We start from the raw sequence: 15,548 nt of genomic DNA, 5'->3' as shown, positions 1-15,548 counted from the left end.
ATATGATCTTCCTAGATATTAGTACCCTTTTTTATGAAATTGCAATAGATTAGAAAAAAAAACTATTACAAACTAGGTGTTCAGATAATTAAGACTATCACACTCTTTTTTAAGCGAAAAGGCAAAACTAAGAGGAATCTTTATGCAATAAGATCCTCCCAAATAAAAATCTTCTAATAAGCATAAATAGGCACACAAGTCCGGCTATAATTTATTACACTCCCTACTGAACCTAATGAAAGATAGTTTACTAACATCCTTGAGAAAAACAAGTCTTCGACGAGTTCCTCCTTATTTTGGAATTTTATTGAAATAACTATAAAAGTATATTTGATAACATATAATTATCTTCCTTCAATTAATAATCCCTTTTAGCTTCAAAGCTCCAATTGTGATAAAAATAATTCCAATTGCCCGGATTAGCCATAAGTGTTCCAAATTACTACTGTCCCAATGAACACATTTAATACCAAAGCCAAAAAGAAACTTTCCTTTATGATCTCTGAATAACCTCCAACAATATCGTGCTTCATTTGATTTAGAAGAGCTCCATTCAAATTGCCTTTAATCACTCAGGTGGAGGAGGGGAGCCAAGAGAAATATAGATATGTCATAATGTTACACATCCGTTCCCGGAGTACAAAATGTACTGATAGGATAATTCATATCATTCTGCCTTTATAGGACCCGCTCCTTTGCTCTCATTATAGAGACCACATCTTGATACTCTACGTCATCATAGAGCAAATCACAAGTTATAAGAGATCAATGAAATATGATAAGATTTCAATCTATGATAGTGCTAAGAAATGCATTATGATTAGGTTTATATGACCTTGGATATTTCTACACTAAGTAACAGTATGCATAACCTGTTCTACACAACGTCAGTTTAATTTCAGTGTTTCCATAACATTATCTTAGTAACTCTAATGTGTTATGGAAATATTTCGTTTTTATCTACTTAATTACATTGTGTATTGACATTATAATCTTGCTCTAATGCATTTTTTGAACATATAGATTACCCTTGTACTGAAATTTATAATAGCAATTAAACATAGTGCATAAGAGTTTTGAACAATAAATGCTCGATATCTTCTTTATAGCAAATAGTCGATTCATCTATACTCTCTCGATAAGACTGTAATCAATTATGTCACAATTATAATTGCATCTCGGCGCCAACAATTTCCTACCACTTTCTTCTATGTCGGTAAAAGGAAAGCATACATGATTTTAAATGCTCATAATTATATACTTATATAATCTCACAAAAGTTTCATTTTTATTTAATTAATTATTTGAAATGAATTTTTCGGAGATTTAATTAAGAGTAGCAAATATCGAACCCTATATATAAGTCAATCCAATTTTCCTAAATTACTGCTTGAAACATCCTCTTTCCCTCGGCAGTCTCACTTTACTATATAAATTACAATTCTTATTATTTCGACCAACAGTAAATATCCTAATGATAGGAAAAATTAATTTTCTTCTCAACAATTTCAATTTCTTATAGGAGACCTCTCTAAATCATTTGAAACACCTTATAACATTGCCATACTAGAATCCCTAAGTTTGTGAAAACCCTAGTTTCCCTAAATGTTTTAAACTCAAGAATTCTTTAAGAAAACTTGTGCATTTTATACCAAATCCTTTCATTCAATTTCTTTCTAAAACAATTCCCTATAAAATAAAGCATAAAAACAAAAAAACCCTAATTCGGATTTAATGTTTTTCTTAAAAAAAAAATTGACATGAGATGGCAGGAGACCAAACCGATCAAAGGTTTCAATCCTTAAAAGATATTCAATAAAGAAATCTTTAAAAAATTATCAAACCCGTAGAATTTTCTATACACATAAAATTCTCATGAAAACTTCATATAAGTTGAAGAAACACTTACCCTAAGGCTTTCCCACGTTCGGTTCCTAAGGACTTTCTAAGCGCCGTAATCGCCGGCTTGGAAGGAGCTCCCGCCGATTCTCCCTCTCTTCGGTCTCGCCCTTCTCTCTCGTTCGGCCACAAACAACACGCACACGGGGACCGAATGTTCGGTCCCTTAGGCGGAAATGAGGTTAAGGAAAAAATTTAGTTCATTTTCGCAGTGTGCCCTTATCTCTAAAGGTTTTCTTTTATCAATGAGGCCAAAATGGGTTAGAAAAGCCTATCTTACTAAACGAACTTACGGCGAATTAACTCCAAAAACCGTCGCGAAATTTAATATAAGTTCTTTTATACCGTTTCGCATCGAAATTTCCTAGACGAACTCTAATAAATATTTCGTCAATTTTCCGACGACATCGAAATTTCACTTAAGTCGTCGCGGCGCACGATATGCGTGCGACGCACTCAATTGACGGAACTTCTGGGGTTTTACTATATGGCATTATGCATTGGGCTTTTGCATGTGTAGGTGTTAGAATTGCTTGCGGAATTCATTGCTTGTGAGGTTCTTTGGTTGTCATCAAGGCTGGTTCTAGGATTAGTGTCAATCCAGATGGATAGTATATATTATGCTTTTTCGTGAGTTAATTGGTGATAGACAACACCCTTGCGATTTTCTGGACTACTGATTTTAACATATAGTTTCCTAGTTTCAGTAAATTTTTAATATCTCTTGGCTTACCTTTTTTCACACTAAATCCAGTTCTCTTGCTTAGTTTTATAGCTCTCAAAATAATATCTTATGTGCACTGCTATTCTGATGACAAATAGATATTTGGAACTTGCCATTTTACATTGTCGGCGCTTCCTGGAGGATCATCACATGCAATGTCTCCAGCGTTTGACTAGGATGATGAGGGGACTCGCGGATCCACTTGCATCTTCTTATTGTCATCTTTATATGGCCCACCGTGCAGCATTGGTTCATTGTAAAGATACTGGTAAAGCTCATGCTTTGGACTAGCAAGAAAGAAAATGTAAACTGCCCATCCTTGGTTTTTTTCTCCCGTTTCGGATGTGGCAATGTAGTCAAATGACCTCATGTAGTCTTATATTTGTTTAATAGGGGAATTGACTTAGTGCTCATCCCCCTTAAACCTAGTTTACCTCTATCTTCTTGACATTATGGAATAGTTGCCTGGTTGCTTGATCACAGTAAATTGCACCCATATTTAGTTTAGGTTGCCTTTCTAGCTAACTAAACAGTCAAAGGTTAAACATATGCTGTAAGAAATCATTAATGTAGTTCAGTTTAGATGCCATTTTTTGTTCCAATTACTGTAATGTTATGTTAAATCAATCCTTTTAATGCAAATAAAAGAATGTAGGAAGAAGAGGAACAAGTTATTTTTGTTCTTCATTCTTTTGGTAGAAGTTACTGAGTTAGCCTATTTGCTTCAGGAAAATATTATTTTTGTATATCAAAATGCGTTTGACACCAAGGTCAGTGCTAGAGGCGTGTGTCCACATGTTCTGATGTACTAAATGGAATTTATTCTTTAATTTATTACTGTCACAAGTCGCATGCAAGCTTATTTGCTGAGGATATTTAACAATATGGTTCTTTTTTATTGACGATATAGTTTCCTTGCACAAAAATTCAACTATTGTTATTTTTAAGGTTCTGCTATTCTATTCAAATGGTATGCTCTCATTTTGATTTTATCAATATTCAAGTCATGCCTAAATGATAACAGGCTACTTGATTATGTCCATTAGTGATATCAACTTTTCATTGAGGAGGATTATTTCTGATAAAGAAGCTAGGAAAAATGATTCCGAGAGGAATATTAAACTAACCATAAGCCTGATGGAACCTACAATAGAGTGGATTATGAAATACATGTTCATGGAAGGAAGACAGGTTAGCATCACGTTTTGAAAGTTGTTATTATAATTTTTCTAAACTGTTATGCTTAATATTTCATTATTAAGGCATAATATATGCAATTGACAGTATTGCTTCTGGGTGAAGTATGTAATAAGGTCTTTGGTTTGATCTCCTATTTCTTTCAAAATGTTTATTTGACTTGGAGCTTGCAAACCTTATGTAAATTTCTTAATTTTTAATCTTGTAGCATATTTGACATGAAGTTCTGCGCGAGTTACCCAATTGGTTGATTTGCTTTTTTTTAAGGACATCTCTATCTCGGAGGTTTAGACATCTCAGGTCCACATCGTAGGAAATTGGGCACTCTCGACCCTGGCAATGATCTGCTGGACTTGACTTTTTACTGAAAATAATCTATCCTGAGGTTCTCTGGGCAATCATGAGTCCGAACTTATTCAATATCTAAGCTTGTGTGAGGTCTATGTCACTGGTCACTTGGTTAACAATGTTATATTGGATCATACCCTTGTTTCACCACTTTATTGTGTCTTTGTTAACGAACTACAAATTATATAATTCTTGATAATAAGAATAAAAACATCAAATTCTGTCATTCTTCTAGGGTTTATATTCTTAATTATAAAAAATTAATTTGTAATTTTCTAATTTTTTAATAAAAGTAGTTCCATTAAAATTTTGAAATTTGAAACAATATTACGTCTCTCAAACAACATCGCTAAACTTACAAATCTTTTCAAAATTTTCCTCTATATGTTCATACATATATATTTGCTATCCTCATTTTCTTCTTTTTCTTCTTTTCTTTCTCTCTTCTAGCTCTTCTTCTTCTACTTTTAGAAACCCTAAATTTTTTTTCTCATTTTCGATATTGGAATTAGAAAACATATAGTGAGAAAGGAAGAAAAAGCTATTGAGAAAGGAAGAAAAGTCTTAGCTTTTCAGCATGAAAATGGTCTTCTTTTGGCGTCATTGAAACATATCTGACAGTCTGCCTTGCTCTGTGCACGTGAAGACCTTACTTGGTCTTCCCATCCACACATAAGCTTGCTTGTGTTCTCGGCTTTGCATGCACGATACACACTCACTAGCACGATTGCACTAGTGCATTGTCTCGGCCCTGTTCACATGCAATTCACTCACTTTATTGCTCTCAATCTTGTCTTTCTCTCATTCTCTATCTTTTGCACTCCCCACGCGTTTAAGTCAGTGCGGCTTTTGATAGTCAAACGACACCTGTGGGGATAGATGTCGTTTAGGATATGTTTTAAGATAAAATTATATAATAATTTAATTATTTTTATTTAAATCATTTAAGTTGAATATTAAGTAGTAATTAATATTCTAATGCGTTATTAATGTTTTAAATTAATTTAATTTTAAGTTATTACACTCCCTTTGTCAATTGAGGTAGTCCTTACGCTTAATTTTGTTTAATGAATCCATTGGTGTGTGCGTTTACACCCAAGTATACTGCTTTGCTTTAGTAATTCAAGGCGTATTTCTATTGCAAGATGAAAATCCTTTTGCTTTACCTTGCTTTGTATCGATCAGTACTTCATCTGCTTTGTATTTTACATTAATGATCCATTTGCATCTAATAGATTTCTTCCATTTGGGAAGATTTTAAAGATTCCATATATCATTTCTTTCAATAGCCTAGATTTCTTCGTGAACTACATTTCTTTTTCATTCATGCACTTTTAAATTATCCTTATAATTGTTTGGAATTTTTATGCTTTAAAGACAAAAATTTTGGAGATAGTTTGTCATGGGAGATACAATGACAGATTGGGTGATTGTAGCAGTTTAGTATACTTTTCCCGAGAGCAAAAATAAGCACGTTTAGGTTATGTTCAAAATCAGCATTATTTTCTTCATGTTTTTTTATATCAGGAATTTGGTCAGACATTGGGTTTAGTTTATTAGAAATGCTTTGCTCTATCTTATTGATTGATTTTTTCTATTGTTTGGAATAGACAATCCCTTTGTACTTTGCTCGTTGTATGTGATATTTGAAAGGTTGAGATTCTGATGGTTGAGATTCAAGTTGGTTTGGAATATATATAATTTGAGATATCAATAAGGTACGGCTAATATTATCATGAAGCTCATAGTCATAGAGAGAGTTGATATTTCCCATTGAATGTGAGGTTTTGGGAAAAATGATTGATTTTCAAAGTTGACTGCATCTTTGGAGATAGGAGGTCTACAAAAATAATCTAAAAGAATTCTAATAAAAATTTGAATGATAACCTATCAAATAAATTAGATTATTCTAAATAATTCTTGACAATACTATGATTTTTGAATTTCAAATGCTCCTTCATCTTTGTACGGCAAAAAATTTTCATATTAGGATTTGAAATTCAAAACCTTTCAATTGTGGATGCCCAGGAATTTTAGGAGATATTTGTGGAGATTCTAGAATTAAATAATTCCTCTTGGAATTTGAATTTGGATTAATTTTCTTTGGCCTCGGATGGTAGATTTCCAGGGGGACATAAAATTTAAATTCAAGCCCTCTTAAATCGACTTGTAGCCCTCCATGTTTCCATGAACCCAATCTAACTCTGGACTTACCCTGAACCATGTCCTAATCCTTGTCCTGGACCATTTCTTGAAACTTGAGCTTTAGTTTGAGTTTGCAATTGGCTTGTATAAGCTATTCCTTTGTTGCTGCACTCTTCTGGCTCACGTTTTTAGCTTCGTTGACTAATTACCCAAGCTCAAAAGCCATGGAAAAGGCTCTGGAGCACATAATTTTGTTGTCTTGGTTTTGCAACCTAATTTTGGTTCCAAGGGGATGCTTTCACCCTGGAATCCTTTAGTTTAACCCGATTAAAATTATTTCTTGGTTTTGAAAACTAAACAAGATTTGCAAAATATTACGTTTAACATCACTTTTTTATCAGTAAACTATAATTGTTTATCCTACTGTTGTCTGTGTTATTGATGTATATGAAATATCAGCTATCACGTTTCTGAAGGATTATCAATCTAGTTCTGATACTATTGCATACTTTGTTTGAAATAGAAACCCAATGACATACTTGTGGAGTTTGGATTTGGAAGTGGAACACTAGATTCAACGTGGAAGGTTCCATGGACTTCAATTATTATTCATCATCTCGTTAGACAACTTCCAAGTAAAATAATTAGTGCATATTTGTTTGAGATTTTAGAGGTTTTTGAGCTCATTAAAGATCTCTCTCTCGACCAGGTATATTTAATCTTCAAATTGTTAAACTGTTCCTATATTGTTTCTATCTTATCTTTTGGCTCTTTTTCTGCTTATTTTTACGTTTATTACTTTCTTCCAATGTGCAGCATTTGAATTACAGGCTACTTGGACTTAAGCTTTGTGAGAGCCCTCCACATCTTGCATATGTTGAATCCATATTAAACAGAGTTATGCAGGTAGTAAGCCATGCTATGAGGATATTGAATTTTTCTCTGTTTAATTTACTAATTAAATTTTATGACTGGTGATGTAGTAATGTTTTTTCAACCTCTTTTGTGAGTTGATTAGAATTTAATACAATTTTTCACTGCTAGATATCTTTAATAGGTCGATAATCCATATAATGTATTCATTACCATCTCATAAAAAATGGAAGTGATGGAAATCTTGGCACTTTAAAGCAAACCGTGGTTTGTCTTATTAAAAAGCTGGGCGATGAATGTTAACCGTGGCTTGTATTTCTTGTGCCTCCCCTTTTTCTGGAAAATCAGTAATTTCATGGCTGGAAATAAATCTGGAAAATAATTGCAAGAGTGTGTAAATTATAGAGGAATTAAGTTAATGTGTCATACATTAAAGTTATGCGAGAGTAATTGAGCACAGGACGTGATATTAATGTTTCTCAAATTTAATTTGGATTCATTCCGGTAGATATATTATAGAAGCTGTATATTTGTTGAGAGGTTTGATGGAGAAGTATAGAGAGAGTAAGGAGAGTAAGGATGATCTACATATGATATTTATTGATTTAGAGAAAACATATGATAAAATTTAAAAGAAGTGCTCTAGGGATTTCTAGAAAAGAAAAGAGCCAATAATGCTAATATTCAAGTCATCAATGATTTGCATATAAGAGCTGTTACTTGTGTTTAAACACAAGGTCCTTTGACAAAGTTTTTTCTTATTTCAGTTGACTTACATCAATGATTAACTTTAGGCCCATGTCTTTTTGCTTTAGTCGTGCATCTTCTTACTAGACATTTGTAGGAGGATGTACCTTGGTGTATGTTTTGTGCTGATGATATTGTCACACCCCAATTTGACTCCGTATAGTCAATCTAGAGTGTAACAGAGAAGAAGAGTCTGAACAGACCTTCTTACTTATACCCACTCTGAATCACTGCTATTAGAATTAGGGAGTAAGAAATAGTCTATTTAGAATATCTTAAAATATCATAACGCATCATGATTTTCATATTAGAAAGCATATATAATATACCTCAAATAAAATGCAAATTTCTTTATGAGAAGTGGAGAAATCTTTATTCAAATTTCAATTCATAATTGACTAATTCATTTACGAGCAATCAAATTCTTGTTTCTAGAAATAAGGTCCTATTTAAATCCAATTAGTTTAAATAATTCCTAAAAATTTTATTATCTAATTCCTAAAGGAAGATTATCATAAAAATAGAATGCATTAAAGCTAAAAGAAAATTCTAAAAATAAATGAATAATCTAGAGAACGCTATAATAATCTTGATGCTTGTCTTTCATTGCATCAGTGAAACGCAAGCCTTTTTTCCTTAAATTGTATACAATTTTAAAATGTTCATGGGGTATTAAGCATTCTCTAAGGCCAACTTTATTATTGGTAGAACCGAGTCATAATTTAGCGGCCCCTGCCTGAGATTGTCCCTGCCCACTGACTCGTTTCTTCCATACCAAAAACCAGTCCATATTACTGACGGAAGATAGCTCAGTGACTTGATTTGAAGCCCCTTACCATAGTATGTAAATTAGATAGCACCCTTAACCATATTATGTTAAAATCTGAATCTGGCTGAGCTGGGCCAAATATTGAAATTTATACTTGAGTGAAATTTTAACCAGGCTACAATTGTGGCATTTTCCTTTTTTAATAGCCCTGATCAGATTCTGCGTATGATATAGCTAGTGGGGTTTGGGCCAGTTGGATCACCAGGAGAACGGCGCCGAATCGGCGAGACTTCGGCAAGATTCGAGGATCCCGTGGGTAAGAGGTATGTATGCGATGCTCTTTGGTCTTTACGTGGAGGTCAACAAGATGTCTTTGATGTATTTTCTTCTCTGATGGTACTCTTAACTTTATTGTGACAGTAAGGAATGCATCGATTTATTGTTTAATATTATTAAAACGTATTAACATAATCACTTATGAAGATCTATGCAGCTTCTTGATGTGATGAAAGAATATAAAAAGATATTCATACTGATGAAATGTTTGTATCTTCATGAAGAATTCACTTGCATACAATGCTGATTTCATTTTGCTTCAATTATCCATTTTTCGTACTTTTGTTTACCAGGTCATTTCTCAATATAATCAGCTCGAGGAATATTTGTTAGTTGCAAATGCTTACTTGGACATTATTTTGCAGTGCTCAATGGTAATCCCTTGACCGCTACTCTTGATGTATGATCCTTCCCTTGTATTTTGTTTTTTGTTTTAATTGTGTGATGTGCTATTCCACCCAAATTTTCTTCAGCCATGTCCGTGGATTAGAATTTCCTTTTCTTCCTTGGTAGTTCTTTTTTTCATTACCTTTGTCTTGGTTTCCAGTCTTAAGAATATTTTTATTTTATTGGGAGGTCGATTAAAAATAAGAAGATTTGTTATAAAAATTGGTTTAATGGTTTCCGGTCTTAAGAATATTTTTATTTTATTGGGAGGTCGATTAAACAAGACTTACATGGTATGTGTAAGGCACTTGATTGGGATGCCTCATGGTACTTTAATGAGAAGCTGTCGTCTCACTTCTGTTAGCTGTATAAATTTAGTTTTGGAAAACGATATTAGCAAACAATTATAGTTTATCATCTTCTAATCAGGAAATCTTTTAGAATGTGCTCAAAACGTTGAGGAGCTGGCATATTTCCTTTATTTCTAATTGACACTGGTTCCTTTATTATGTGTAGCAGATCTAATTAACAATTGAGAAGGACCTATCCTATGCAGTCGTGGATATTTGTTCCATTGTTACCCCACTCCACTCTTCTCCAAAATAATAATAACTTTGTATGGTTTGGGTGTGTGTTCATATAAGGGTGAGGGTTTGGTAAATGGAGATTTTGTCACATATAAGATGGGAATGATGAGTTTTCATATACTTTAAAATTCTGATAACATTTTCGAGGGAATTGACGAACCTGTTAAGGTTTTGATGCAAGGAGCAGGTTTGTGGTATACAAAATCTTTATAATATGAATGCAGCTTTTGCGATTCTCTGCGGCACATATCATTCCTAATGATCTGGTTTTCTGCAACCATTTGATCATTCATTTGGGCTAGTCAATATATCTAGTCTTCCAGCAATCAGATAGTCCATATTACTGAATCCATTTGAACACTAATAACGGATGGAATTTCACAATGACCACTTATCTGCTGCCTGATTAAGCATCAAGCTATTGACGTATATTTTCGCATCAAGACAATTTCAGCCCGGATCGAGTCGATTCGAGCTCGACTGGACTCGTTCGTGCTTGATCAACTCAATTGAATGTCGTCAAAGAAAAATTAACTCAAATTGGACCCCAATTTAATCAAATTAAATTCAATTTGATTAAATTAAAATCAAATCGAACCGCATCGTGCCTCGTCAAACACAATTCGACGCCAATTCGAGTCCAATTTTACAAATTGGCTCAATCGGAGCCGATCGGTGTTGACCTCTATGGTAAAGCAAAAAAAAAAAGGAACAAAATAAAAGAAATTTGCTAAAATTATTACCTCTGCCGCAAATCCAGCCCGTATCTCACTTTTCTACAATGCCTCAGTCTGCTAATAGGCGCCAGATGTGATATGTTTATTATATGAATTGCTTTAGGATAGAAGCAGACGCTTAGCACTTCAAGTGCTAGGCAGATTCTGGATGTGATATGTTTATTATATGAACTATTTTTTTACTCTTTTTTACAGCTTTGAGTCTTTTATATTTTTTACATGTATTTGATAGAATTAGGAGTTGTATTAAACTTGTGGGATTTAGATTATAAGGAGAGGTGGACCTAGAAAGGATGTATCTGTGGAATGTGAAGCCTAAAGTTTACCTGGAAGGTAAAGCTTGAAGACCCCACAAATGAGAGCATGTAAATAAAATTTAATTAGGTTGTATAATGACATACAACTCAGCTGTCAAACTTGATTATAATAACTGAGACTTTATTTATATTTTGCCTTTGTTAATTTACATTTCCAAGCATGTGTTGATTTCTTACTTGGTGCGTAATAGAAATGCATGTTTTTCTTAAGTTTTTTTCTTATTTTGCTTGGAATGGTTTGGACATGTGAATGGAGTAGACTCTTAGGATAAAACTAAGATTTCTATATGTAAAAAGATGTAAACAATCTCAAATCAAATTAGGCTATATTTTTCTAACAAAAGAAAAATTATATGGCTCCTTTCAAGGAGCCATGTTTTCCAAAACCTAAAATGATCATGCATAGTTCAGTGTGTCGTATATAAAAGGCCCTCACTTAAGGACTAGATAACCAAAATCTATTCTTTTGTGAGTTAGCATGTGCATATCCTTAATGGTTAGACATCTTGACCTCAAAGTAAAGATGTAAGCCCTACTTTTTAAATAAAAATCGCCTCCCTACTCTTCATATGCATCAAGACCAGACATCATGGTTTTAAAAGCGATTAGTTGGATTTAGCTGGTAGCCCTTTCCAGACAAAGCAATTAATCCAAAGGTCGGGTTGGTTATACCTCATGTGAGGTGTTGTTTGTAAGTCCCCTTGTACTCTGTTAGACTTAGTTTGAGGTACTACCTCTCAGTAGTTCTCTCCTTAGTTTTAGTGTCCGAGGTAATGATTGATTTCAATCACTATACAAGCCCTCACCTTCCGGGCAATTCCTCCAATATGTGTTGTTGGAATGCAAGCCCCAACATTTTAATGAAATTTCAACTTAAATAAAAATTAGATTCTAAAATATAAGGCCCAATATAGGATAGTCTGAACACCTCTGAGATTTCTCAGAATTAAGTACTCTTACACTTATTTCCTTTGGCCTTCATTCCATGGAATTTAATCTCAAGTTGATCTCTTCATCATTCAAAATTCCTAAGAGACAAAATATTTTGAACAAGATTTTCATGGATTTTAAAAATAAAACTTTAGTTAATATTTGAATGACTTTCAAAAGAAAAGAAAATCACTAGTTTAATCAGAATTGTTCTCAAGTATCAAAAGCTTGAGATGTAATTAACCATAGGGGCGTGTCCTTATATGGCATCTGTTCCCTATAATAAAATAAACTCCATACAACTAAACATTGAATGGGGGAATATATTTTAAATTGTAAATTTTATTATTGAGTCCATAAGGAAATGATATTTTTATCCTTCGGGATAATATATCATTTTTCTTATGTTGTACTTGATCATAAAGTATGCAATCCGTTTGAGGACAACAAAAATTCTTCAACAGAGGTAGACCTAAAAAGACTTGGTTGGAAAATATTAGAAATGACATTTCTTTATTAGATTTAAATGAGAATTTGACTCTTAACAAGACACAATGAAGAAAAGGGATTTATGTAGCCGATCCCACAGTGGGATAAAGGCTTGTTGTTTTTGTTGTTGTTCTTGTTGTTGTATGTTTCCATAAAAAATGTTGGTATTTTCTGCTAGCAATATGTAATTTCCATTGTTCACTGGAAAAACCATTCGTTATCATTTCCTTGATAGACTACTTCATATATAAACTTTTTATTACTTTGGAATATACGTGAAATATGATTCCTTTCTACTAAAAGTATCTTGTTTTTTCAGGATAGTCTTTTATCTTCCATTTTAGATGGCATTCTGAAGCGAGCAAAAGATAGAAGGGTTGATGAAACTGAGTTAGATGCTCTGCAATCGATTCTTATGAAGCTTCTCAAGTACTTTAGTAGCATAGAAAATGCTTTTGCTTCGGTAACATATTTTTTGTAGTGCTGAATTTCTACTAAACTTTTTATGTATTCTCTTGCGATGGAAATGTCTAGGAAGGAGTGTCTGTTGAATCATCTACATTGTTATTTGACTAATGCTTGCCTTCTGTCTTAGCCCAAAATTGTGCATTGGTTGTTTTTCCTTAAAAAGAAGGTTCAGCATCGTATATGTTTGTATCCTTGGAGCTGGTAATGAGAGAGATTTAGACATAGTTATCTTAGTAAATGCTTCTGCAGGTGTTATTTTATATATTTGTTTTTTGGCTTTATTATGTATTTTCTTCATATTTTTGACACAGCGAAAATTTCATTTCTAAAATTTATTTTCATGTTTCTTTGGAAACTTGGCTATTTGTGAGTGTAGTGACAAAAATCAATTACATAAAACTAGGGCCTTATTTAGAGTTTGCATCAAGTAGTCAGGGAGTTGGGAGCATGAGATATTTATTCCATTTTCTTTTGCAATTTTTAGGAACATTTTATGGCTTTGTATGAACTGCTGAGTGGAATTTCTAAAAATGTTATCAATTTGGATATGCTTGAAAAAGCAACAAGGTATGTTGCACTTCTAACTTTTCACATTGTTTCTATATGACTTTAGAACATGTTAAATTTCAGTGCTTCGATATCTGACAACTGATATAAAATTTTCCTTCAATTTACCAAGAGCTTTTGTATGTTATGTAATATTATTTACTCCATTCATTCTAGTTATATTGAATGTTTCAGAGGCTTTATACAAAGGTCCACTATATTCATGATTTCAGTGTCTCACCCATAAATACAGTTTCTTGCTTCTGGACTATGCTGCAACCTACTTTGTGTGGTTTTTGAGTATCACTATTCATTTATGTTTGATGTGACATTCAATTGTAGAGGACAAACAAAGTAATTCCTATTAGTTTTTTTTTTTTTCTTTCGATTGAAAAAGCTAGGAGTAAACTCTTCTATATAATAATGATAAAGAGGAGAAACACAAGGATATTACAAGGTCTAAAAATATACAATGCACTGATATAAAAAAAGAGGTAGAAATAAACATATTGCCAAATAGTCCGAAGGATTATCAGAGAAGCTAATGTTTTTCATATTATCTTTGGTAATTTCCACTTTTTCCACATGTAATTATATATCCTGAAATACGCTGGAGAAATGATGTTATACCAGAAAACCTTATCATATTTTTTTCCATTGAAATACCCTCATGTTCCTCTCTTTCCAAATATTCCATAGCATAGAAAGAAAACATCCCATGTACATCCTATGCCAGTAGGTATATAGTTCTCTTTCCAAGAAGAGATGGAAGTGATGCAATATGATGCTGCAGCTAAATTGATGCTAGATGTTTAGCAGCGTCTAGTTCAAATATATTTATAATAGCCCTTGTTGGTGCTGCAATCGATTGATCTAATTCTCCTGCTGCTGGATTGCTTGCACCTGCACATCTTAGTCCGCACAACTTAACTGCATAATTTTCTTGCGGACAGTGTGTATCTTCATATGTCTTTATGGAAAAATCCTGTGACATCTCCAGTTGTTCTATTCTCCAAATTCTCACTCTCAATTATAAAATTATCATCACAACCTTCGTTCGTGATGCCTTGCTTGTCATCAGATGATATAACCAATAAAATTGTACATTCAAGAAACAAAAATGACTTTGCCTCTTGTTGTTTCAGCTAGGTTATTGAAGTTGTGGCAATGCTTCTCAATAGAGATTTAGGCTGACATTTCGAAGACTGGTTGAGAATGTAATGTGAGAATTTAAGGTTGATGATTATTGACCTCTATATATATTTCACGATTAATCGAGTACAGCGAGGAAGAAAACTAATAGATATGTCGCTTATTAGAGCATAGGGACACCTCAATCGCCATCAAAATGTCTCAAACCTTTACCCGATCGTGATAGATCACATTAATGCCCTCAGGATACCGAATTTGCTAATAAAATGTCATGCATGCATAACTCAATCAAAAATGATGATAAGCATGATTGTTAGCAAGCGCGACGCTAGTGAAAACTACCTAAATGACCTTCGATTGTCAAACAGATTGCGTCGGTGTGATCAAAGCATCAAATTTACCTAAGGGCGGTCCTCGCAGTTGAATAGAGTGAAGGTTATTGAAATCGACAGTCTATGGATAAAACATTGTGCAACGTTCCATAAACATCATCATTTAGCAAAACGGACTTCGTCATTATATCGGGAATGTCAAAATCATATAAAAAGGGTTGTAATATTGCACATGTCATCGATTGTGATCAAAATTGACAGACTGCGGATAAAATGTTGCGCAGCGTTACTCAAACACTGCCAATTTGCAAAAGGTACTTTGTTGTCGCATCTGGAATGTCAAAAAGTACCTAGAATTGACAAAATATTGTCAGGATTATTAGATAAGAGTGAAATCAGCATGAGTTTAGATGTGCGACATTATCTAAACACTGCTCGTTCTCAAAATATACTTCGTCGTTATGTCCGGAATGTCGAAATCATATAGGAAAGACAAAATATTGCTTGGGTTTTCGAGCGAGTGGAAAATCAAAATTTCGCGCGAGTTTCAAGGTGTTGCTGCGAA

At 33.4% G+C, this 15,548-nt stretch overlaps 1 protein-coding gene across 5 annotated transcripts in view; it reads left to right on the top strand.

Moving 5' to 3' along the window:
- Window positions 1-15,548, top strand: part of LOC110116547 (UPF0505 protein C16orf62 homolog) — a 98,606-nt gene that overhangs the window by 32,918 nt on the left and 50,140 nt on the right. For 4 of the 5 annotated variants that reach the window (XM_028699430.1, XM_028699434.1, XM_028699428.1 and 1 more), the window contains 7 exons: window positions 2,722-2,891; window positions 3,648-3,814; window positions 6,837-7,022; window positions 7,130-7,219; window positions 9,332-9,412; window positions 12,805-12,948; window positions 13,438-13,520. In XM_028699430.1, coding sequence (XP_028555263.1) covers window positions 2,722-2,891; window positions 3,648-3,814; window positions 6,837-7,022; window positions 7,130-7,219; window positions 9,332-9,412; window positions 12,805-12,948; window positions 13,438-13,520 — 921 coding nt within the window. The remainder of the gene's footprint in view (window positions 1-2,721; window positions 2,892-3,647; window positions 3,815-6,836; window positions 7,023-7,129; window positions 7,220-9,331; window positions 9,413-12,804; window positions 12,949-13,437; window positions 13,521-15,548) is intronic. The other variant, XM_028699436.1, reaches the window with a different exon arrangement.

This window comes from Dendrobium catenatum, unplaced genomic scaffold, assembly GCF_001605985.2.
Source record: "Dendrobium catenatum unplaced genomic scaffold, ASM160598v2 fragScaff_scaffold_133, whole genome shotgun sequence".
Lineage (NCBI taxonomy): Eukaryota > Viridiplantae > Streptophyta > Magnoliopsida > Asparagales > Orchidaceae > Dendrobium > Dendrobium catenatum.
The sequence above is the reverse complement of the archived record's forward strand: the minus strand, read 5'-3'. Positions and strand labels throughout refer to the sequence as shown.